A 24,740-nucleotide genomic window follows, 5' to 3' on the forward strand; every position below is an offset into this window, starting at 1 on the left:
ATGCCTGCTCAGCTCACCTCCCACGGTGTGGCTGGGGCTCCTCCCTAGCTTTCGCCGTGGCCCAAGGGCTCACCACCAGCTCGAGACGACCGCGCCCGCGCGCGCTCGTAACATCTAGAGACTTAGTGCAACACACTTTTGTTTTCTGGACATCCAATTTTGTGTGTTTGTTTTTTCTCCACTTATCTGCTGGTTGTAGCTCCAATAAACTCCAATTGAGATGATGGTTTTAATTGAAATTGTGGGTAGCTGATAATGAATGCTCATAATTCCAACACCCAGATGGTTTTGTTCATTGATTTTATGGTATTTCTTTGAGAAGTGCCTTTGATCAACCTACTGTCCAGATAGAGAAAGATATCCACTCCCACTATACAAAGTTGTGCAGCCATCTTTCAGCAATATACATGGTGCTACCACTAGGCCGAACAGCAGAACTTAATATTGGAAGTGGTGAATGCCTTAGTTTCAATATTTTACTGTACATTAATGATTTACTTTGAAATGCAATAAATCAAATAAGTTGAAAATGTAAACCGCTATGTAGGTTTAGGCATCCTTTAAATTCAGGGAACATAGCTAGACAATTTTTTCCAGGAAAGGAATTAAGGTGCCTAGGGAAACCATATTGAACTTTTCTTTTACTGGAAATTTGTTCAAAGACCTTATGTCTAAGGTGGAATGGAGTCCTCCTGTCTTCTTTAGGATTAAGAAATACTTGGAATCAGATCCCCACACTCTTTCCTGCAATAGAACGGTTATGTTTGGGGACTCACTGGATGGCCCCAGGAACCACCGCACTTAACCCTGGCCTCATCGAGCCAGACCTCTGCCCCATATGCCAATTCCTCTGACAACCGCGCCATGCGGTCACAAAAACTGCCAGCCGCCCACATCCCATGTCCCACCTTAGGCATGTACATGTCTGACAAGCACCTTTTTAAAGGGCCCACGGCAGGAACAGGGCCCTTCAGACAGTCCTTCCTTGCCTCAGCAACAGGTCCCCTGGAGCTCTTTGTCACAATGCATGTTGCTCTTGCCCATGCCTTGTCTGTGCCTGTTTTTCCTTCTGTCTTGTGTGTCTTGCTCATTGCTCCTTGTCTCTTTGGCTTGACTTCAGCGACTCTGACCTTGGCCCTGATCTAGATTTATTTGCTCTCTGCCACCTGTCTTGACCCCTGGATTGTCTTCTGGTTCCACTGTCTGCCACCTGCCTCAACCCCTGGATTGTCTTCTGGTCCTGCTGTCCACCACTTGCCCAGACTGATGCCTTACCTTGGATTCTTCACAGGAATGCCCTAGGGACCCACCTAAGACTGCCAGCTGCCAGAACCCAAGGGCTCAACCTGCAGGAGAGATGGCTGGTATAGGCGAAGCTTCAGTTGGTCATGCGTCAAGGCTCCTCCACCAGCTGATCGTGCCTAGTTTGCAAGCCCCTAATGGGCTTGCAAACTAGGCAGCACCAACCAGCACCTCAGCACTAAGGGTCCACATACCCCACGAGTCTTACAGAGTACCCGGTGCATCTAAGCTCCCAACAGGCTAACCCAGGTCTGGCTCAGAAAATTCAGCAGCAGCAAGGGTTCCTTGATCAGGTCATGGGGCTATTAAGACACATGGCCGTTTGATTGGATGGCCTAGCTTCAGAGCAGACACCACCCCAGGCAACCACACCTCCTTCTCAGACAGTGTCTCCTTCCAGGATAGGACCACCACTTTCTCCTCCTCCATGTTACCAAGGAAATCCCAAGGAGTGCCACGGCTTCCTGAATCAATGCCGAATGTTCTTTGAACTCCAACCTACATTGCTTCCTTTGGTCTTGTCCAAAGTCATATACATTCTCTCCTCACTGGGCTTCGCCCTTCTGGGAGTGAGACAAACCCCCTTGCTCCAGAGTCTCCCCAACTTCTTGCCCCAGCTCCACATGGTCTTCGAGGAACCGGGGCGATCGTCATCCCAGGCAACAGATCTTCTCCAACTGCGAAAGAGCTCCAGGTAGTGTACTTGGATTTTCAGAAGGCGTCTGATAAAGTTCCTCATGAGAGGGGCTTCTAAGAAAAGTAAAAAGTCATGGTATAGGTGGTGATGTCCTTTCGTGGATTACAAACTGGCTAAAAAAGACTGGAAACAGAGAGAAGGATTAAATGGACAATTTTCTCAGTGGAAGGGAGTGGACAGTGGACTGCCTCAGGGATCAGTATTGGGACCCTTACTTTTCATTATATTTATAAATGATCTGGAAAGAAATACGACGAGTGAGATAATCAAATTTGCAGATGATACAAAATTGTTCAGAGTAGTTAAATCACAAGCGGATTGTGATACATTACAGGAGGACCTTGCAGGACTGGAAGATTGGGCATGCAGATGGCAGATGGAATTTGATGTGGACGGGTACAACGTGTTGCATATAGGGAAAAGTGACCCTTGCTGTAGTTGCATGATGTTGGGTTCCATGTTGGGAGCCGCCACCCAGGAGAAGGATCTAGGCATCATAGTGGAGTGTGCTGCGATGGTCAAAAGAGCAGGTGGAATGTTGGGAATTATTGGGAGGGGAACAGTTAATGAAGCGGAAAATGTCATAATGCCTCTGTGTCGTTCCATGGTGGGACCGCACCTCAAGTGCTGTGTACAATTCTGGTCACCGCATCTCAAAGAAGATATAGTTGTGATGGAGAAGGTACAGAGAAGGGCAACAAAGGTGACAAAGGGAATGGAACAGCTCCCCTATGAGGAAAGACTGAAGAGGTTAGGACTGTTCAGCTTGGAGAAGAGATGGCTGAGGGGGGATATGATAGAAGTCTTAAAGACCTCTATCCCTCTGTCTTTTTGTTTGTTCCCTCTGTCTTTCCAACTCCCAAGTTCCACTCCCCTGTTTGATTGTAACTTTTTGCTCCCGTTTTACTGTAAACCGATATGGTATGACCGATGTCAATGTCAGTATATAAAAGCATTACATAAATAAATAAATAAGATCATGAGAGGTCTTGAACGGGTAGATGTGAATCGGTTATTTACACTTTCGAACAATAGAAGGACTAGGGGGCATTCCATGAAGTTAGCAAGTAACACATTTAAGACTAATCGGCGAAGATTCTTTTTCATGCAACACACAATAAAGCTCTGGAATTTGTTGCCAGAGGATGTGGTTAATGCAGTTAGTGTAGCTGGGTTCAAAAATGGTTTGGATAAATTCTTGGAGAAGTCCATTACCTGCTATTAATCAAGTTTACTTAGAAACATAGAAACATAGAAATGACAGCAGAAGACGACCAAACGGCCCATCCAGTCTGCCCAGCAAGCTTCACACATCTTTTCTCTCATACTTATCTGTTTCTCTTAGCTCTTGGTTCTATTTCCCTTCCACCCCCACCATTAACGTAGAGAGCAGTGATGGAGCTGCATCCAAGTGAAATATCTAGCTTGATTAGTTAGGGGTAGTAGGGGTAGTAACCACCGCAATAAGCAAGCTACACCCATGCTTGTTTTACCCAGACTATGTTATACAGCCCTTATTAGTTGTTTTTCTTCTCCCCTGCCGTTGAAGCAGGGAGCTATGCTGGATATGCGTGAAGAATCAGTTTTTCTTCTCTCCTGCCATTGAAGCAGAGAGCTATGCTGGAAATGCGTGATGTATCAGTCTTCTCCCATGCCGTTGAAGCAGAGAGCCATGCTGGATATGCATCGAAAGTGAAGTAGGGAATAGCCACTGCTATTAATTGCATCAGTAACATGGGATCTTCTTAGTGTTTGGGTACTTGCCAGGTTCTTATGGCCTGGTTTGGCCTCTGTTGGAAACAGGATGCTGGGCTTGATGGACACTTGGTCTGACCCAGCATGCCAATTTCTTATGTTCTCTTTTCTTCCTTCTCAGCCCCCCTTTGCTTTCCTTCTCTCCCCTCTCACATCCTCCTCCTTTTCTCTCTCCCATCTTCTCACCCACCCTCTTTATATTCCATCCCCTCTTTCACTTACACCCTCGTTTCCGCTCCCATGTCATCCCCACCTTTCTCTTCCACTCCACCCACCAGGTCTCTGCTTTTTTTCTGTCCGCGGGGTGTGGGAACCCTGTGGGCATGTCATACTCCAGCGCTAGCCCGAGGTTGTCTTTCTGCCTGCGGGGTGTGGAATCCCCCTGGAACGTCATAATTTCAGCTGCTGCCACGGTCTTTTTCTTCCCGTGGCAGGGCCTTGGCCTGCCCCTCCCCCTTGAGTACATCATAAACCCATGCCGCCGCCGCTGCTGCTGCTTCTGTCTTCCTGCTCACAGGGCTGGGAGCCCAGAGTGCATTGCCACTGCTGCTGTTTCCCTCCTGCTTGTGGGGGCTGGGAGCCCAGTGAGCATATGAGGAATTCTTGCTGCTGCTGCCGTCTTCTTCCTACCCGCGGTGTTGGGGATCCTTGCGGGTATATCATAAATATGGGCCACTGCCACTGCTTTCTTCCTACTTGCAGGGATGGGAACCCCACGAGCACATCAGAAATAGCCCACTGCCCCCACCCCACCCCCCACCGGGTGTGCTGCCCCATGCAAATGCACGGTATGCACACGCGGTTACGCTGAGCCTGTTGGTTAAGGTGCAAGGAATTCAAACCAAGACAGTATTAGAGAGAGAGATAGCAAAAGTGAGAGATAGATAAATATAAAAAGTACATGGCCTAAAGTGTATCCCTTTTGGTAAAAATACAGAATAAAATCACACAAATTATACGAGTGCATGTGTTTGTCTGAATGAGCTACAGCCTCTGCGGTTGCTCATACATTTTCCTTATTCCGTACACACACAAGTCTGCCCTCCTGGCACTTGCTAAAGGAACCACCTATCCGATAATTTGAGGGAGGCACTATTTAAACATCGCCCTCCCTCAATGTGAAATTCCACGTGGTTCAAGCACATATATACTATACATTTTAGGTGCGGGGTGTTCAGGTCGGGGGAGAAATGCGAAGACAGCATTTTCAAATGTCCGCGCTTACTCTTTCAGTAGAAATCTAACTGCAGACAAAGCAGGAGCACATTACCATGCATTCTTTGTACATGCAGCAACTTTCAAAGCAAAAGCACATGAGCACTTCTGCTTCGAATATTGGGGCAAAGCTCCAGGCATTAAAGCAGGTGCAGTCTTTGTCCCAATTCCTCCAAAATGATGCAACAATACCGAATTAACACATCGAGACCAAGCCAGCAGTTTCCTCTTGTATTACCAGACTGTTTTCTTGTGCATGCAAAATGTTCTCTTTCTTCCCACTCCTCTCACAACCCATCAAAATATCAAAGCATCCAAACTTTATTGAAGGTAATGATTGAAAGGGCACCCACCACATGTAGTTTCTGTTGATATCTTTCACTAAATCTCTTTATAAAGCTTTTTTTTTTTATCATTTAAAGTATTTATGTGACACCCTTCTCAGTGTGCCTTACAATAATAGCAAGGACCATGCATAAAAATGTTTCAGGTGAAAGGATAGGCAAAAAGAGGGTTGAAATTCAGGCAGGGGTTTATTCCACAGACAGGAAGAGAGATGAGAGCATTAAAAACAAGAACCCTCAGGTTGTAATCAAATCAACAATCTAAATACTTAGACAACCTCCTCCTTAACTCCTGCCTGCACTGACTGGATAAAAGCAGTATGGTTCTCAACAACGCGCCCCAAACAAACTGACTTACCCCAACAGACAGGTAACCAGCCACTTTTTCTCTCTACAGGGACCGTCGTTTTACTTTTATTTTTCCTAGGAATTCATCAATGTTTATTATAACAAAGAAAAATGGAAGAAAAAAAAATGTTGCACTTTTCCCCCCACAGATTTAGCTCATTATAAACATTGATAAATATCCAGGAAAACTAAAATAAAAACTGACAAAGTTCCCTAATTCTACAATCACATTGAAATAGTACAAATGCTTGCCATTGAGGTGCTTGTTTATGCTCTGCACTCTGTTCTTCATAGTTCTAAAAGAGAGGGAAAAAAAACAAACAGGATTAAGACAAACCAAAGGGATTACTGAAGTATCAACACATTTCTCTGAGATATTCTTCAGTTAGGAGCTCACATCCTGGTGCTATGACAGTAGTTTCATAAACTACTCCACTCTGTCTAAGTCAGGAGAGGTTGCGTGGGGTTCAACAAGCATTGGGCTTCTGGGGAGCAAAGAGAGAATACCTCAATATAAATATTTCTCCTAGGGACATCAGAACCCTTGTTCTTGGGTTGGTTTTGTAATAAAGTTAAAATGTAAATCTTCAACTCCAGTTTGCTTCAGCTTGTACACACTACACTGTGTCGATATACATTTAAGCTTCCTTAATACTTGGTTTTGTCGCTGATGTAGTAAACTAATGCAGTGTGTAGCACAGGAGCGTTATAAAAAGCGCACCAAGCATAGCGCTTGTGTTCTATGCACGTGCTAAGATTAGGAAAACTAAAACACTCCCAGCACTCTGACCCATCCCTGACCTCAAAAAGTTCTCTCATTCCCCACCCCTGCAAAAAAACAAGTAAAAAAGGGGTGGAGGGAATGTTTATTGTAATTGGGTAAGTGGAAGGGAGAGGATTCAGGAGTGAGAGGCAGGCTTTTTTGTTTACTTTTATTTTTTTACTTATAGCTGGGAGGGTAAGTCTGGTCCCCTGTAGTAAGCTGCTAGCTGTGGAATCAGCGTCCTAGCACATTACTTCAGTTCGGGACTGAAGTTAAATTTAAAGCACTAAAAAAGCGCTTTCAATTTAGCTTCCATTTTGGGATCCCTTTGTATATAACACACTAGCTACTAATGAGACCACTATACCTGAGTAACATATGCAGGGTGTTAACACTGAACACAGTGACAGGTTAGGCTAAATCAGGGCGTGTTTTTAAGTCAGGGGCTTCTGTGCCTCTGTTAATTTTAAACACACTCACATATATACATACATACCTATACCAACTTGGTAAATGACAACTATCTCACTCCAAATTCCGCATGTAATACAAACTGTAATTTCCTCTTTTTAAATGACCATCATACTGGGCGTCACCATAAGTGTGGAACACTCATTCAACTCTGTCATTTATTCAGTGTCTATATTATCCTTTATGCTGATGAACCCCAGATCACAATCTTCCTTAATTATATTTTTTAATTTTTTTCCCCACAGTGTCCCTTCTGCCGTTATTAAACAAGCTGACAAAGGAGGAGTGGTGGTCCTACAAGACAGAAATTCATATTCTCCTACTGTTCTCTCTCATTTATCGGACGTCATGAATTACCAAGTTGTACCAGTGGATCCCAGCTCCTTTTTGCACCAACAAATTTGAGATTTGGTAGATGAAGGAAGTGCTACAGGATTCCTCACTTCCAAGGAGAATGCTTTTCTTGTTAATGACACCTATAAAATTTCAGCTATATTCATGGTCCCAAAGATGCATAAGGATCCGATCAATCCGCCTGGCAGACCTATTGTAACTACTATAGGTTCTCTGCTGGAACCATTGTCAGTCTTCATGGACCAGTTTTACCAGCCTTTGATTCCTAAAATACCGTGATATGTAAAGGACACTAAACACATGCTCGATATTCTTTTAACGTTTCCAGATGCGGTCACCCACGGCTGGCCCCTGCTCACCTTCGCCACAAACGCCGGGACCGCCAGAGTCACAGCGGTGGCAGCGGCAGGAAGACGTCCCCGGGGAAGGCCCAAAACCCTCCTGGGCCGAGTGTGCTCTCTCAGGCAGGTTGGTGCGGAAGACGCGCACGCCGACCTCCCCTCTTCAGCGTCAGGCCAGCCCTCTTTCGGGTTCCAGCTGACTGGCCCTCCCCTAGGCGTGTGGCCACACCTTCTCCCTATTCTTAAAGGGGCCTGATCACTAATTGCTTTCAGCTGCCTGATAGACCTGGGGAATATATAGGGAGGCTTCCTCTTCCTGTCCTTTGACTTGACTTGAGTCTGCTCACTCCTGTGAGTCCTCTGGTTCCCTTGGTAGCCTTCCTTCTGCTTCTGTTCCTGGACAGATCTCTGGTATTCGACTTTGGACCAGCAAACGACGAATCCAAATTAACTTCGGATTGGCAAGCAGCGATTCTCAGGAATTCAACTTCAGACTGAACTTCGACAGGTCTTCCATCCTCAAGGGCCCACCTAAGTCCCAGCGGTAATGATATATGTCAGCGTAACATAAGACTTGGTTCAGGCCTTTGGCTCACTCAGCTTGTCCCAGAGTCCTTTGCTGTCTGCCTTAACTGAACCTGCTGGTATACAGTGAACCTTTCACTGACCTCAGACTCAAGAATTTGGAAGATATCTGGAAGACCTGTAGGCTCTGCAAAGCCTATAATTAAAGATCAGGAGGTTACCGATGGCAGAAACTGCATTCTTTCGCTTATCTGGCTCCAACAGATTCCAACTGAAATCAGAGTTTCTCCCTGCCCCTTGGAGATGAAGTGATTGATCTATCGACAGAATAAAGAAGTTCAAAAGAAACAGAGCACATCAAAGCAATGCTAAACAAAGGAACTTTTAAGGTGGGAGGAGATTTCTCAGGCTAGAGAAGGTCAGCTTATTACACTGTCATATTTCATAAGTGATCCTCGTCACAAGCATTTTCTATGCATGATTTGAAACTATATAATACAGCTTTCACAAGAGAGTCTGTAAGACACAGTAATGCCCTGGCTATATTGAAGGACTGGCATCTGTGCCTTCCAAGGATATGCAATATTAAATTTATATTTGCCTCAATTAAATTCCTTGTGGTATCCTTGTATATCTGCAGAGAAGCGCCTCTGTACAAAGTCAGATAATATATACAGTCTGGGTCCCTACGGGCTCCTCCCGGGGGGACCGCGGGCTTCCAGTGGTGAAGATCCAGCTGGCCCTTGATTCGTTCCCATGAACCTTCGACCTTCCCAAGGTCCACCTATGTCCCAGCAGTCTGGGTCCGTATGGGCTCCTCCCGGGGGGACCGTGGACTTCCCGTGGCGAAGACTCCATCAGTTCCTGCCTTGATCCAGCCTCGCCACCCGTCGGAGGAAACTGAGGAGCCATCTCCTCAAGCACCAGGGGTCCACATCTCCTCAAACATCATTACATCTTTCAGCCGTAGTAAATGTCAGACAAGCTTTAATGGTCACTCTAGATGTACGAGCACTTTCTATTAGTATTCCACAAGATCAGGCCCTTATGACATACCAAACACTACACGTTCTTATTCTTGTTAAATTTCTATCGTCTTATTCTTCTTCTTTTCCCAGTTAGAACCATCCTTGTTTTATTGTAACTGATTTTTTCTGCGCACTGTTATAACTTGTTATAATTTGTAAATATATAAAATGTATACTCATGTTATATTTATACACGTTTATAATGTATTGATCACCCCTGTTTTATGTAAACCGACATGATACGAATCTCCGTGAATGCCGGTATAGAAAAACTCAAATAAATAAAAAAAATAAAAAAAAAATAATCAGGCTTTAGAATCCAGACCATGTCCTCATTGTGTTCCCACAATTTTTCTCACCATGATAGCTATATTAGCCTTGCATGATAAGTATTGTCAAAGATGAAGTAGTTATTATAAGCAGATTCATTGCATGGCTATGGTGTGCCACCATGGCCCCTAGCCTAGCAAATTTGTATATGGCACACTTCGAAGAACATGTTTTGTATCCAGCACCGGCTTTTGGCTATGTTTCCAATTGGTCAAGGTATACAGACATTTTCTTTTTTTGGCATGGAAAAGAGAAAGACCTCTTATTGTTTTTGGATTGGATGAACTCTTTAGATAATTTGCATTTCACGATGACGTACCACTTTCAACAAATTAGTTTTTTGGATATTCTCATCAAGAAAGATGGGGATGACCTTGTTACGACCATTTATAGAAAATCAAGTGATAAAAATGTTTTACTTCATTTTTCGTGTTTTTATCCTTACCATCTGAAAAAGAATTTGCCTGTCGGTTAATTTTGAGACTCTGCCGGTTGTGCTCTACAAAAAATGAATTTGTGGTGCAAGCGCAAAATCTATTTTGCAGATTACTCTATCGTGGATATCCCTATAAGGTTATTAAAAAAGCATACAAAAACAGCAGAACGTCAATGGCTTCTTTTGGATAAATCTACAACTGAATCTCCAGCTCCACTAGTGTGAACATTACGTTATTCCTCGAGAGCGATGAAAGTTGCTAAATTACGTCGGCAATATTGGCCCATTCTTAAGGTACATGCCATTTGTGAAGAAAAGCCTTTGATCGCTTACAGTCGGTGTAAAAATCTTTGGGATCTCTTGGTACACTCCTATTTAGCACTGGAGTTACCCTCAGAATCAAATCTTCCTTTAGGTCACTGGCCATGTCAAAATTGTTGTGTGTGTCAACAGACTCTCTCTGGAAGATCTTGGCAAGACCACGCTGGTATTTTCCATCAAGCCAGAGTACATTCAGATTGTACCACTACTCATGTTATCTATATTATCATATGCCCTTGTGACAAATACTACATTGGTAGAACTAAACATTCGATTTGCACGCAACTAACAGAGCACTGTAGCTGCCTGTCGACAGCCAAATTGCAAGCCCCCATAGTGGCTAATTGTATTCACAAAATGTTCAGGATCTCAAGTGGCGGGTGATTGATAAGATAACAATCAATGTGAGGGGGGGGGGGGGGGGGGGGAGATCCCAAATCTTTATTGAATTTAAAAGAACAAGAATGGATTTATAGGTTGAACAGCGTGCATACCCAAGGGTTAAATTTGGCAATCAAGTGGTATTCAATTATATTATTTGGGATAATTCAGTGTGTGAAAAACATTTTGATTGACAGCTAAAAGGGCTTTAAATACAACCAGTAGTGGCCGGTTTCAGTAGACGTGACCGGAAATTGATGCAGACTATTCAAGAAGGTTGACATGTTTCAGTAAGTTCATCTCCGTTCTACTTTAAAAACTTTTATATATATTGGTTATCACATTGATATGGTTTTTATTGGTTGTGGTACATTTTCAGATACAATTTTTGCTCCATGAAGAAGGAAGACTCTCAGAAACATGGACCGTGTTTGGCAATCTGATTGGCGGCATCTTCTTGTGGATCTCATGAAGACTACTGAGATAACATTTCCTCATGGATTAATTGCGTATTTGGCAAGCTAAGTGGTTTGGAATTAAGTTGAAAAGCAGAGTAACTTTCACACAAAACGTTTGTGAACATGATCCGCCAAGGACTGATGTAGTGAATTGACACTGTGGGAAAAAATTAAAAAATTATAATTAAGGATGATTGTGATCTGGGGTTCACCAGCATAAAGGATAATATAGACACTGAATAAATGACCAATGAGTATAAAGAACAACAGAGTTGAATGAGTGTTCCACACTTATGGTGACGCCCAGTATGATGGTCATTTAAAAAGAGGAAATTACAGTTTGTATTACATGCGGAATTTGGAGTGAGATAGTTGTCATTTACCAAGTTGATTTATTGGCAAACTGCCACTCGTTGATCAAAATTATAGAGACGTGTATTTTCTAGTAGTTGTTTACATATATATACATATACACATATACATACATATGTATATTATATACACATAAAGAAAATGAATTAACCCCAAAGTCTGAGGACAAGGAGATTCAGCCACACAAAAGCAAATGGTGACTAAAGGAATTGCAAGATGGACTCCCAAGAATCTTTGCTCTGTAGTCTGACCTCCCAGCTGCATTACTCTGAAGTTAGCACAGTAATAATTGTATTCTGGATCAATGAATGTATACAATCCTTTTTTCTGCTAAAACATCATTTGTGGACCCTCTTCTATTTATGGAAAGTTAGCTGGCAGAATATGTTGCCTTACAACTGCAGAAGCCCCTACACAGCAGGAAGATACAAGAAAAGCCAAAGGGATTTTTTTTTCCCCCTTTGGGCAATTTTGTTGCAATAAGTAGAAACAAACCAAGTCTGGCAAATGTTACAAAGAGGATGTCTTCAGACTTACTGCTAAGGACACCGCACACTTTGGTAGCTGGATTGATAAAGAAGGCTTTGACCCTGAAGGACACTGTCCCAATAACTGCCAAAGGCCATCCTGCAGCAGAGCTGGGTGTGAAGGGTGAAAATATTCCCTACCTCACGGGTTCATGCACTTCCGGAATGCCTCTATTTTCTCTGTGCATCTAGCTGTTAATCTCAAATTTGAGTTTACTGGGGGTTGTCTAATGGAGAAGGTGAGCCCTATTTTTAGAGGGTAGTCACTGCTGCCTAGAACTGGAGCATAGCTCCCGAGAGGTAGAAATAAAAGTATAAAATGACCTTAAGAATTTTCTGTTACCCAAGTAATAATATGATTTTCTTTAAAAGAACAACTTTCATTTTGGATTACAGAATATAAATCCCTCTCTTTTACAAAAGTCAAAAAAATTATTCTTACATTTCTGTCAGAGGTGATGGAAGAGGAAGCCCTTTCTCTATCAGACTTCTTATCTTTGTGCTTAGATTTTTTCTTGGCCATTTTGAAAAACTTTGGCAATTGTACACAAACGCTGCAAAGCAATAATTGAATATTCTGATTAAGCCACATACAAGAAGTACAGCTTAGATTTTGACTGTGCAGATTCTGAGGTATACAAAATTTCTTAAACAGTTATAATAAAAAACTAAAAGTGAAAGAAATCTACAGCTTTTCTTTTATTCTGGAATCATTCTCTTAACTTACAAGAAATCGCCTCAGCCAAGTTTGGTGACAGCAGAGATCAGCTGTTAGAACCTGCAATATTCATTTTACAAATACTTTCATAAGTGGTCTGCAAAGTTAGTGAAAACATTTACTCAGATCTTCATGGAAGATTTTCTGTACGAAAGGCAGAAAGTAGCAATATTTGGCAATTCTGTAGTATTTGCCCTGCTTCAAAAGGGGGGGGGGGGGGGGGGGGGGGAGCAGGAGAGATGAAGAAAGCAACAAAGGACAAATCTCAACATTTTCACCTGTTTCAGTCTTTGCAAAGGCAAATGCTTATCCCCAAATGAGTAATGGAGAAATTACTTGCCTAATAATTTCATTTTCCTTGGTGTAGCCAGATGGACTCAGGACCAATGGGTATTGCGCTCTCCTGATAGCAGATGGGAGACTGAGACAGATTTCAAAGCTGCCGGCCTACATATACCCGTGCAGCGTGCTTAGCTCTTCAGTATTCTCTGTGAAAAGCCAGTGTGGATATAGGTTGCTTAATACTTGATTATACTTGAACTGGTTCAACTGATTATATATATAAAGATTTTTTTTCTTTTTTTAAAACTGGAGACCACCAGGGCACTGAAACAATAAATGCCGACACCAGACAAACTACAGGTGTCTTGATCTAGAGGTAGGCCGTGGCTTACCCGTACTTGCTCAGTCTCAAGATTTGATATAAGAGGTTCTCGATTTCTGGGCAGCCTTGGGCAGGATGCTGAGTCCATCTGTCTACACTAAGGAAAACAAAATTATCAGGTAAGTAATTTCTCCATTTCCTAGCGTGTAGCCAGATGGACTCAGAACCAATGGGATGTACAAAAGCTACTCCCCTACTGGGTGGGAGGCTGCCCATGGCCCGCTTAGTACTGCCCTTGCAAAGGCTGTTGTTGCGTCCATCGGTGCCCGACACCCTCTCTCCGCCCTCCTTACCTTCTGGCCTTCCTTCCTTCCGTCCGTGGGAAAATTGGCTGCCATGGCATCCTTCTGCCACAAGTCTTCGGGCGTTCCCGGACCGGCTCGACGCTGCTATCCGCCATGTTCCTGGAGGTCTAGGGGCGTGCGCGCACGGTGCTGTCCCGACTGAAGTACCGGCTATGGCGCGAACCTCAGGGGCGTCCCCCAAAGAGGAAGTCACCAGCGACGGATATTTAAGGTCTCAGTATTTGCTAACACATCGAGTTAGCAAGGATTGACAATGGACTCGCTTTGTCTTTCTAAGCAACTCTGCCTCCTCAGACTTACCAGAGGTACCCACTCCTCGTGGGCCTCGCTTTCTCCTTTGTTTTTCAGGTGACAGTCTGGAACCGGTACTCGCTCCTCGAGGGCCCTTGTTCCCACACTTGCTTCATGTACTCCTCTGCCTGGAAGTCATCACTACCAACTATATCAGCTACATCAGTGAGTTACCATCGTTCTCTCTGAGATTTCCCTGGAACCAGGTACTTGCGCCTCGAGGGCCTATACATGCCAGCTCCTGGGCTTCTATTGGGACATTGTGTGAGTGTTACATCTGCATACCCTGCCTACTCACTATATCTCAGTTTCTCTACAGCTCAGCCTCCAGGGATCGCTGTTCCAGTATCTGAGGGACTACAGCCCAGCCGGGCTTTCCAGCTCACTACTGCCATCTCTGGTAGCTCAATATATTGTTTAATAAAAGAACTAGTGTGTGTCTGTCTCCAAACTCTGAGCCTGACTGGTGGTCCCTCTCGGGATCTTCCACCGGGGGAGAGGTCATCTGCCACCGGCCCAACGATCCACCCACAACTATAACAGAGACTGCTAACTCCCTAGCAGATTCTGAACAGATTGCCAACTCCCTAGCTGATTCTGAACAGCTGTATCCTCCCTGGCCTGAACATCCAGGCAGTAGAACCTGGAGAAGGTGTGTAGGGAGGACCATGTCGCCACCCAACAGATCTCGGCTGGTGACAGCAGCTTAGTTTCAGCCCAGGAGATTGCCTGGGCCCTTGTGGAATGAGCCTTGACCCGTAGAGGTAATGGCTTTCCTGCCTCTATGTAGGCGGCCTTGATTACTTCTTTGATCCAGCGGGCTATGGTCGCCCAAGATGCTGCTTCCCCTTGTTTCTTCCCGCTGGGAAGAACGAACAGGTGATCTGTTTTGCGTAAGGGTTCCAATCTTTTCAGGTATCTGACTAGGATTCTGCCGACATTCAAGTGGCGAAGGAGGCATGAGTCTTCCGAGTCCTTGTGCTCCTCTGGAGATGGCAAGGATATGGTTTGGTTCATGTGGAATGGGGAAACCACTTTTGGCAGGAAGGATGGTACCGTACACAGCTATATGGTGCCCGGGGTGAATCTGAGGAATGGTTCCCGACAGGATAGTGTTTGAAGTTCGGAGATATGCCGAGCTGAGCAATTGCAACAAAAAAGACTGTTTTCAAGGTCAAGAGACGTAGGGACAGACCGCGTGTTGGTCTGAAGGAGTACCCTGCTAGGAAATCTAGTACTAGGTTGAGGTTCCATAGCAGCATTGGCCACTTTAGGGGAGGTCGGAGTTGCTTAACTCCTTTCAGGAAGCGAGACACATCGGGATCAGTTGATAGTCTGGTGCTGTCCACTTCAAACCTGAAGCAGGTCAGTGCTGCAACTTGGACCTTGAGGGAGTTGAGAGATAACCCCTTCTTCATGCCATCCTGTAGGAATTCCAGGATCGTGGGAATCTTAGCTGTCCTCGGGAGGTGACCGCGGTCTTCACACCAGGCTTTGAATACTCTCCAGATCCGTATGTAAGACAGTGATGTGGAGAACTTGCGCACCCAGAGCAGGGTGTTAATCACAGCTTTTGAGTAACCGCGCTTCTTCAGGTTAGTCCTCTCAAGGGCCATACCGTAAGAGAATCGAGCCAGGTCTTCGTGGGAGATCAGTCCCTGCTGAAGATCCCTGTGTGAGGGTAGACGCAGAGGGTTCCTTGCAAGTAGTCTTTGCATGTCAGCGTACCATGGCCATCTTGGCCAGTCCGGGGCGACTAATAGAACTAGTCCTCTATGGTGCTCTATCTTGTGGATGATCCTACCCAATAGTGGCCAGGGTGGGAAGGCATACAGGAGGCATTCCTCTGGCCAGCTCTGGACAAGAGCATCGATTCCCTAAGATTGTGGTTCTCGTCTGCAGCTGAAGAACCTGGGCACTTGGGCATTGAGACAAGTTGCCAGTAGGTCCATGACTGGGGGACCCCATCACTAGCAACCATTCTCCCGGGTCTAGGCTCTCCCTGCTGATGTCTTTTCCTGCGATGTGAGAGGCCAAGATCCCTTGTAGATGTGGGAGGCCAAGATCCCTTGTAGATTTATTTCCACCCACTCCATGAGGGGGTCTATTTCTAGAGACACCTACTGGCTCTTGGTTCCTCCCTGTCGGTTGATGTAAGCAACGGTCGTTGCATTGTCCGACATGACTCTGACTGACTTGCCTCGGAGTCTGTAGCTGAATCGAAGGCAGGCTCGTCTGACCGCTCACGCTTCCAGGTGGTTTATATTCCATCCCGCCTCTTCTTTGTTTCCTTGTCCCTGGGCCATCAATTCCTGACAGTGGGCTCCCCACCCTTGCAGGCTTGCGTCCGTGGTGAGCAAGATCCACTTCAGAGCGGATAGGTTTACGTCTCTGCTTAAGTGTTCTTCCTGTAACCACCATTGAAGCTGCTTCCGAAACTCTGTCGGTAGCTGGAGGCGACTTGAGTAGTTCTGGGACACTGGATTCCATCGTAATAGTAGGGAACATTGTAGCAGCCGCATACTGGCCCTTGCCCACGGAAACCTTCCAGAGTTGATGTCATGAGGCTGAGGACTTGAAGGTAGTCCCATACCTTGGGGCGGACTGAAGTCAACAGCTTTTGTAATTGATCCATTAGCTTCCTTCTTCTTGGAGGGGGAATATAGACCTTGCTCTGTTTGGTATTGAACTGGACAACCAGGTATTCTGGTGACTGGGAAGGATGTAGACAACCTTTGGTTGTGTTCACGACCCACCCGAATTCTTGTAGTAGATTCTTGACTCTGGAGGTCGCATGGTGACTCATCTGGAGACTTTGCCCTGATCAGCCAATCGTCTGAGTAAGGATGTATCAGGACTCCTTCTTTCCTCAGTGCTGCCGCCACTACCACCAAGATTTTGGTGAAGGTTCTGGGGGCGGTAGCTAGTCCGAAGGGTAGCATTCAGAATTGATAATGATGGCCCAGTATTGCAAATCGCAGGAAGCTCTGGTGGTTCTGATAGACCGGGATGTGAAGGTAGGCTTCGGATAGGTCCAGGAAGGTTAAGAATTCTACCGGTTGTACCGCCATTATAACGGAGCATAGGGATTCCATGTGGAAGTGTGGATCCTTCAGGTAACGGTTGACGGCCTTGAGATCCAAGATAGGTCAGAATGTTCCTTCTTTCTTGAGAATGATAAAATAGATGGAATAGTGGGCAGTATTTTGTTGAAGTGTGGGGACTGGGGCTATTGCCTTCAGGCTGAGTAGTCTTGCTAGCGTGGTTTCCACTGCCAGTCTCTTGGAGTGGGAGTGGCACGGCAATTTCATAAATTTGTCTGGGGGAATGCTTTGGAATTCCAGCGAGTACCCCTCTCAAATGATAGTTAGGACCCACTTGTCCGAAGTTATCTCGACCTATCTTTGGTAGAAGAGGGTAAGTCTGCCCCCTATGTCTTCTTCCTGTGGATGGGTCTGCATCTTCTCATTGTGGGGTACGGCTGGAGCCTGCCCCTGAGCTTGCTCCTCTCTTAATGTGCCTTTTCCGAAAGGACTGAGACCTTCCTGAAGGTCGAGGTGCTTGGGACTGTGTATTCCTGTAAGGCTTAAAGTGCTGCGATCCTCTACCCTTGGTTCTTCTGGGAGAGGAGGGCTGATATGTTCTTTTGTTCCTGTCCTCAGGTACTGGAGATTCACCCATTTGTTGGCTAATTTCTCCAGTTCGCTCACAAACAGGAGGGATCCTTTCAAACGCATTTTTGTGAGGTTCACTTTGGAAGTCGCGTAAGCTGACCAATTCCAGAACCATAATTGTCTTCTTGCTGCACTGTGGCAGCAACACCCCTGGATGAGGTGCGCATGAGGTCTGTGGTAGCATCGGTGAGGAAGGAGACCACAGGCTCCATCGCTTCTCCGGGCGTGGTTGTGTCTCTGGCGAGGATCAAACAGGAACGTGCCACTAAAGCGCAGCAGGAAGCAATTTGTAGCGTCACTGCTGATACATCAAAGGACTGCTTAAGGATGGCTTCCAGCCTTCTATCCTGGGCATTCTTCAGTGCCGCTCCTCCTTCCACTAGGATCATAGTGCACTTTGAGACTGCACAGACCATAGCATCCAATTTGGGGAAACGTAGGAGTTCCTTAGCCATGGGTTCCAGCGGGTATAGGTCTTCTAGAGCCCTCCCCCCTTTGAAAGTGGCCTCTGGAGCATTCCATTCCAGGTCAATCAGTTCCTTAATGGGCTTCAACATAGGGAAATAGCATGAGGCCTTACAGAGGTACACCAGCATGGGATTCTTCTTTGGTTCTGCTGAGGACTCCGTGCCTGGAAGACCCAGTGTCTTCATAGTCTGGGACATTAGGGTTGGTAATTCGTCCTTGTGGAAGAATCTGTGCATGGTCCGGTATGGCTCCATCCATGGGGGAATTTCTCCTTCTTCCAGGGAGTCGGTTCCGTCCTCTGAGGTATCTGGATCCCCAGAGAGGCTCTTGGTTAGGAGAGGCATGTCTTGAGAAGCCCGGGATGTGCCAGGAAGGACTTGTGCTTCCAGCTGGGTTTGAGTCAGATGGACAGCAGGGACTGGTTGTGCCTGGACAAAGGTTTGCAGCCCTTTGAAAAATTCCACCCAGGAGGTTCCTGGATCCATGTTGATCCCAGAAGGGGTTGTAGTGGTAGCCCCGGAGGAATTTTCCTGTGGGGGCGCCCAGTTGGAGATAGTTAAGTCCAGGATGCCATCATTCGTAGTACCAGATCCCTCTCCTGGCTGTAGAGGGTCTTGATTTGGTTCTCCCTGGTTCTGTTCGCACTGTTGGCACAAGAGGGATTCCAATCCAGGCTGCGCAGCTCTTAAGTGGCAGGCTGGGCAAAGGAAGGGTCCCTTGGTTTACTTGGATGGCGGTGCCATTATTTGTGTGTGTGTAGGGCTTAGTAATTCACCCGTGCGTGGAGTTATGCGCGTCGGATGCACCGAAGTTGTGTGCACGGGCAACAGAGTTTGTGTGCGCGGCACAGTTATGCGCCCAGTTGTGCGTGCAGCCTAGTTGTGCGCATCGCTGTGCACGCCACCGTGCAATCAAACCTTAGTTAAGCGCTTAAGTTAGGCGTTTCTGGCCTCCGGCCTGCCCCGCACATACCGTCGGTCGGAGGGGAAAATGGCGCAGACGACCCCGAAGGCAAGATACCCCCCCACCCCCCCCGAAGGGTCTCCATGTGTGTGGACCCTCGCACCAAATCGGGGCCTGCCCCAAAGGAGGGCTGGTCAACCTGATTTAAACCTTGTCGAAGGAAGGACGGTACGGCTGTTCGAGACTTGGAGACCGGAGACTTAGAAGTAAAGGTTTCTACCTTACCTGGTCTCGGCGCTTACAGGTCGTGTGCCGGGCGGTCTCCAGCTGTGGGAGAATACCTTCACCGCCGCGCTCGAATCTGCACCCGCTGCCTTTCAGTCACCCTGGGGGCTACGTCCACGTCTGGAATCGATTGGCGGACTAAGGCTCACCTCAGAGGGATATCGAATCACCTCAGGAAAATCTTGACTGAGGGGAGGGACCCTTAGGTTTCACCGCTGGGGAAGTGGGGCTCTCTTCTTAAAGGTAAATTTTCTTTCTTCTTTCTTGTAAGTGTTACACTATACTCGTTTGGGATAGTGTCCGCATCTGCTATGGAGATGGAGAAATACTGAAGAGCTAAGCATGCTGCACGGGTATATGTAGGGTGACGTCAGCTTTGAAATCTGACTCCATCTCCCATCTGCTATCAGGAGAGCACAATACCCTTTGGTCCTGAGTCAACACGCTAGGAAATTCAAATTTGAGCTTTAAAAGTCAGCCCATGATGGAGCACTACTCCTAAGGTTTTGGTGGAGTTGATAATAGGCACTTGCAAAATGTCAACTGAGGTAAACCAAGATGTATCAAATAAATTGTCACGTTGTAACATTAACACCTCTATTTTAGCTAGATTCAAGGCTTAACTTGTTGTGTGTCAGCTATTGCCTAATGGTGGGCACACAGAAAGAGACCATTTTAGATATAGTACCCCATGATGAATCAGCCTCAGTATAGACCTGTAGCCCATCTGCGTATAGCCAGTATCCCACTACAATGCCAGTCAAAAGTCTGCAAATTGGAGCTATGTAAATGTTGAATAACGCAGTTAATGCTAAGCTTGGCAGGACACTGATGGGCAATGAGTACAAGGAGGAAGATTTTGGACCCAATCCTGCTTGCTGTTGTCGATCAGACAAATATGATTGAAATGATTGCAAGACTGTCCCTAAAATTTAAGTGCTCTCAAATGGACAAAAGTGTTTCCAGAGTTTAAATGTTGGAAAAATGTCTGTCCATTTGAGAGCACTTCATTGAGATAAGAGACATTTCAATATTTACCTCCTGATATTTATTTTATTTATTTAGCATTTTTTATATACCGAGGTATAGCAGGGTTGCCTTCACTCCGGTTTACATACAAAACAACATGATACATTGAACGATAATTGAAAATTTGAAAAAATTAACAATGAGAGATGGCATAACTAGGAAAATGAAAGAACAAGATAAACACAGGGTAGATACACTGAATAGAAGAACAGAGATATCTGAGTACATCGTAAAAAGGAGGCATCTGTAGCATGAAACAGGGGAGATTGTCCAAGGGGGATATTGTATGATAGCAGGCTATGGGAGTATACTTTAAAGTCATTGAATGCAGTCCTTAAAAGATTGGCTGAGTAACCAGGATTTTAGGTTTTTATATAGTTTTTGACTAATATACATCGGCTAGTATCAGGTTAGATTATTGTTTATATTTCCAATTTTTTATTTGCTAAAAAAATGCTAAAAAATAGACACATTCCTTAGGGATATATGATTGAGAAGCCCAACAATGGTAAAATGAAACCATGCATGTCATTGGCTTGCTGATACCCTGTTTTTAATTGGTTTACGAAAACATTAGTACGCAAGTATTTTCCTGCATTTTATTCTCTACTTTGTCTTGTGCTGTTTAGATTTTGATTGTATAACCAAGTTTGGCACTTTTTTTGTGCGTTGCAATTATGTGCTTTTACAAGATGGGAGGAGTGATAGTGAGGGTCATAATAATTGAGTCAATATCTCAAGGTGTGAAGGAAAGCCTAAAGGTCTGAAAGCTAATAGGGGAAGGGCACAAGGCTGAATTTCACCTAAGGTAGTGGCTCCCAAACCTGTCCTGAGGGACCCCCAGACAGTCAGGTTTTCAGAATATTCACAATGAATATGCATAAGAGAAATTTGGATACAATGGAGACATTGCATGCAAATCTATCTCCTACATAAGAAATTGCCATGCCAGGTCAGACCAAGGGTCCATCAAGCCCAGCATCTTGTTTCCAACAGAGGGCAAACCAGGCCACAAGAACCTGGCAAGTACCCAAACACCAAGAAGATGTGGGCTGAAGCAATAATGTGCTTAATTTGAAAACCTAACTGGCTAGAGGTTCAGGCCAGGTTTGGGAATCAGTGACTTAGGATGCCTTATAATCTTGCACTGGCCCTGATCATGGTGCAAAGCCTTTAACACCATGCTTGTGCCAGACTGCAAAGGCAGGAAGGAAGGAAGAAGACACCTTACGTCACACTTGCATGGGCCCACACGGATTGTCAGAAGGCAGCATCATTATTGCTTCAGCCCACATTCAGGCCGATACAATACAGCACGCTCAGCTGAGCTCACTGTTTAACCTGTGGTTAGACGCAGGTTTTGGATGTGTGTCCACAACCCCTTATACCATAAGGAGATTAGAGTGTCCAAAATGCGTGTCCAACCCCCTGCAAAACTAATAGCGCTCATCACATGCAAATGCATATTGATGAGGATGATGAGGCTATTAGCCATTCTCCCCAGATCCCCCCCCCCAAAAAAAGTGCACCCAACCCACCTGCTCAGAACAGCCGCTAATTTTTGAGCAGCCCACAACAATATCGCCACAATATTAAGTCGGAGGAACAAAAAGGTTTAAAAAAAAATTTAAAAATTAAAAAAAAAAGCATGCCAGAGGTCAGATTAGAAAAAGGGACGCTCAATTTTACAGGTGTTCCTTTTACTAACCTGTGCACAGCACCTCTCCTGGGCGCCCGCTGCCAAAGAGGCGCTAGGGGTACACATTTGTCCCTAGCGCCTCCTTGGCAGCGCAGCTCCTCTTTTAAATATTCTATGACACGCCCAGGAGAGGTGGCTGGGCGCACATTAGGAAAGTGGGCGCTCAACACCGAGCGCCCGTTTTCTGCGCAGCTTTATTGTATCGGCCTGAAAGGGTAAAAGAAAGTAGAGATGTGGTGCATTGGCCCACGCAGGCCCAAAGGATGAAGCATGTGGCTGCCTTCCTGTCAGCCAGCACAGAGGAGGAAAACTGTAGCAGTAAATTGGCAGCATCAGATTTAGGATGTGGGGGTGGGGAGCATCAATAATAGAGCCAAGTAGTTAGAGCAGAGGGCAAAGAACCAGGGAATCCAGAGTCTGACTTCATTTATCCTCCTGATGCTTTTTGTGATCTTGAGCAAGTCTCTTAACCCTTCACTGCCCGAGGTATGAACTTAGGTCCTACAGACAAAGAATGAGAGACAAATCTTGGTACATTAGGCCCTTGGATCAGGGAACTAACTTCTGTATCTGTTTGTAACTTTCCTTGAGCTTGGATGTGAAAGGCGAATAATGAAATCTAAAGCACAAACGCGGGGGAAAAAAAACCCAACAAAAACAAAAGTCTGGCCAGGATTAACGCGGCTGTGGGAAGGTGAAGTGTGAACAGGGAGGAGGAGGAGATGTGGAAACAATGCAAGAGAATAAAAGAAGATCGCGCAGGGCGGGATAGTGCTAAGAGAATCGCAGGAAAGAACATTGCCCAGTAGCGTGAAAACAGATATTTAAGAAAATCGCGGGGGGCGCAGACGTAAGTGAAAGATTTAGAAGGGGGGGGGGGGAGAGGGATTTAAAAGCAGAGATGGGGAGGGAAGATGGGGAAAGTGAGACCATCTGCTTGATGCACCCTTGGTTTGACCCAGCATGGCAATTTCTTATGTCCTAGCACCGCCAGAGAAATGTTCGCAGTAACAGAAAGAGAGAGGGAGGGCGGGCGAGATCGCGCGGAGACATTTACGAGAGGACAATGTGTACATGCGGACCTACCACTAGGTCGTACTTCCGTCAGGAACAGCATCGGCGGGCCACATCCTGGGGAATTCTGGGTGTTGTGGTTCTTTATGCTCGCGCTCCGCTGGTCGGGACGGAGACAAACGGGCCCCGGTATCGGCAGTATCTGTGAGACTGACAATCAAAGACACCGCCCGTGGGGAGAAAAAAAAAATGGTTTTAAGGTGGACGTCGAAGTCGGCCTAAAAGGCGCATTGGCTTTGAGTTAGGAGGGGAGGCAAAAGAAAAGAAAACAACGGCTTTGTGGTCGGAGAACTTCCGCTTCAGTCACGTCAGTCAGGCCGAGCGGTTACGTCCCTGCGCCGCTGGGCGGCACGGAGCATGCGCACTCCGGAGGCGTCGGAGATTGTGGCGGTCGCGTTCTAACGTGGAGGCAGTTCCCTCGGCTGCGCGGGGCGCGAGGGAGCAGGAAGCGCTTGGCGGCGGTGGCGCGCGAGCCTGACGCGAGGTCCTGCGTGACGGCGCGAGGAGCTTGCAGTGGCTGCTGACCTGCCTGGGCGGCAGCAGCAGCAACAGCGCGCGCTCGGGGAAAGATGGCCGCAGAGCCCCTAGAAGTGAAAGCTGTGCACGAGGTGGTGGAGGGAGAGATGGAGGAGGAAGAGGAGGATACGGCTGCCGCCGCCACTGTCGACGATTCGGACCTAGGTGAAGCCCGGGCTCTATCCAGGGAGGGTTAGGCTGTGTAGCTGCACCCTAGGAGTAAACCAGCACTGGCTTCTTTTGTACCCTCTTGACATAGTTATGTGGTCACCTTCCCTATCTCTAAGGTTGAGCAACTTACAGAAATGACGGCAGAAAAGGACCACATGGGCCATCCAGGCTGCCCAGCAAGCTTATGGTAGTATCTGCAACGCTGTGCAGGTTCGCCCCATGCTTATCAAAAATCAGGGCCTTCTTGGTTACTGTCTGAATCCAATTCCCTGTTACCTCTTGCCGTTAAAGTTGAGAGCAATGATGGAGTGGCATTAACAGTTGGTTGAGGGTAGTAACCCCCGCAGCAATAAGTTACCTCCATGCACTCTTTTCTTCATTTCCAAGCTCTGGTCAAGCATGCATCTTTTAATTTCTTTTACAACCCATTCTCCTGAACAGCATCATATATTAGTCTGAGACTTGTCCCTTAGGAAACGTTCTAAATGTAACGGATCAGTAAAAACAAACATTATTTTGGAACGTTTTCTGGCACTTATAGGGGAATTTTAGGACAAAATTTGCTCCTATATCTAGAACTTGTTGCTTATAAGACAAACTTTCCTACCTGCCTGAGTTGCACGGGAAACATCAGGAAAGACCTGTATCTTTTGGCTGCAAAAAATTAAATCTATCTTTTGAAAGTATTTAGAAAAGAATAGGTCTTGCTAGAAAAAGATACTAGCAATGTTGCTCTAGAGAGAATATTATCCATAGTCTTCTAAAAAAGTAGAGACCCCTGGACTTTCTAATACATCTACACCATCTTCTTGTGCCTGCAACATTCTTTTCTTAGGCAAATTATAATCTTAGAAATAGTTGGGATTTTCCCTATTTCAAAGGATAAAATCTCTACTGCATATTTTTTAAATAATTCAAAAGCTGACAATCTTGAAATTGGGATGTTTAATAACTGTAAATTAAATGACCATACTT

The 24,740-nt window shown here is 45.7% G+C and overlaps 2 protein-coding genes across 3 annotated transcripts in view; one reads left to right on the forward strand and one right to left on the reverse strand.

Annotated features, from left to right (window-relative positions):
* The window catches only part of SWT1 (SWT1 RNA endoribonuclease homolog), a 230,570-nt gene extending 207,166 nt beyond the window's left edge, over positions 1-23,404 (reverse strand). Inside the window, exons 1-3 of one of the 2 annotated variants that reach the window (XR_003859030.1) lie at positions 23,091-23,404; positions 12,411-12,522; positions 5,914-5,957 (exon numbers count right to left, since the gene is read on the reverse strand). Coding sequence is in view for 1 of the 2 variants with exons in the window: in XM_029618736.1 (XP_029474596.1) it covers positions 5,914-5,957; positions 12,411-12,491 (125 nt within the window). In the remaining variant the exon portion in view is untranslated. The remainder of the gene's footprint in view (positions 1-5,913; positions 5,958-12,410; positions 12,523-23,090) is intronic. The other variant, XM_029618736.1, reaches the window with a different exon arrangement.
* Positions 23,405-23,459: 55 nt separating this feature from the next.
* TRMT1L (tRNA methyltransferase 1 like) overlaps positions 23,460-24,740 on the forward strand; it is a 114,155-nt gene continuing 112,874 nt past the window's right edge. The window contains exon 1 of the mRNA XM_029618737.1: positions 23,460-23,759. Within this exon, the coding sequence (XP_029474597.1) occupies positions 23,648-23,759 (112 nt within the window). The 5' untranslated portion in view covers positions 23,460-23,647. The remainder of the gene's footprint in view (positions 23,760-24,740) is intronic.

The sequence above is a fragment of the Rhinatrema bivittatum genome, chromosome 10 (assembly GCF_901001135.1).
Source record: "Rhinatrema bivittatum chromosome 10, aRhiBiv1.1, whole genome shotgun sequence".
Classification (NCBI taxonomy): domain Eukaryota; kingdom Metazoa; phylum Chordata; class Amphibia; order Gymnophiona; family Rhinatrematidae; genus Rhinatrema; species Rhinatrema bivittatum.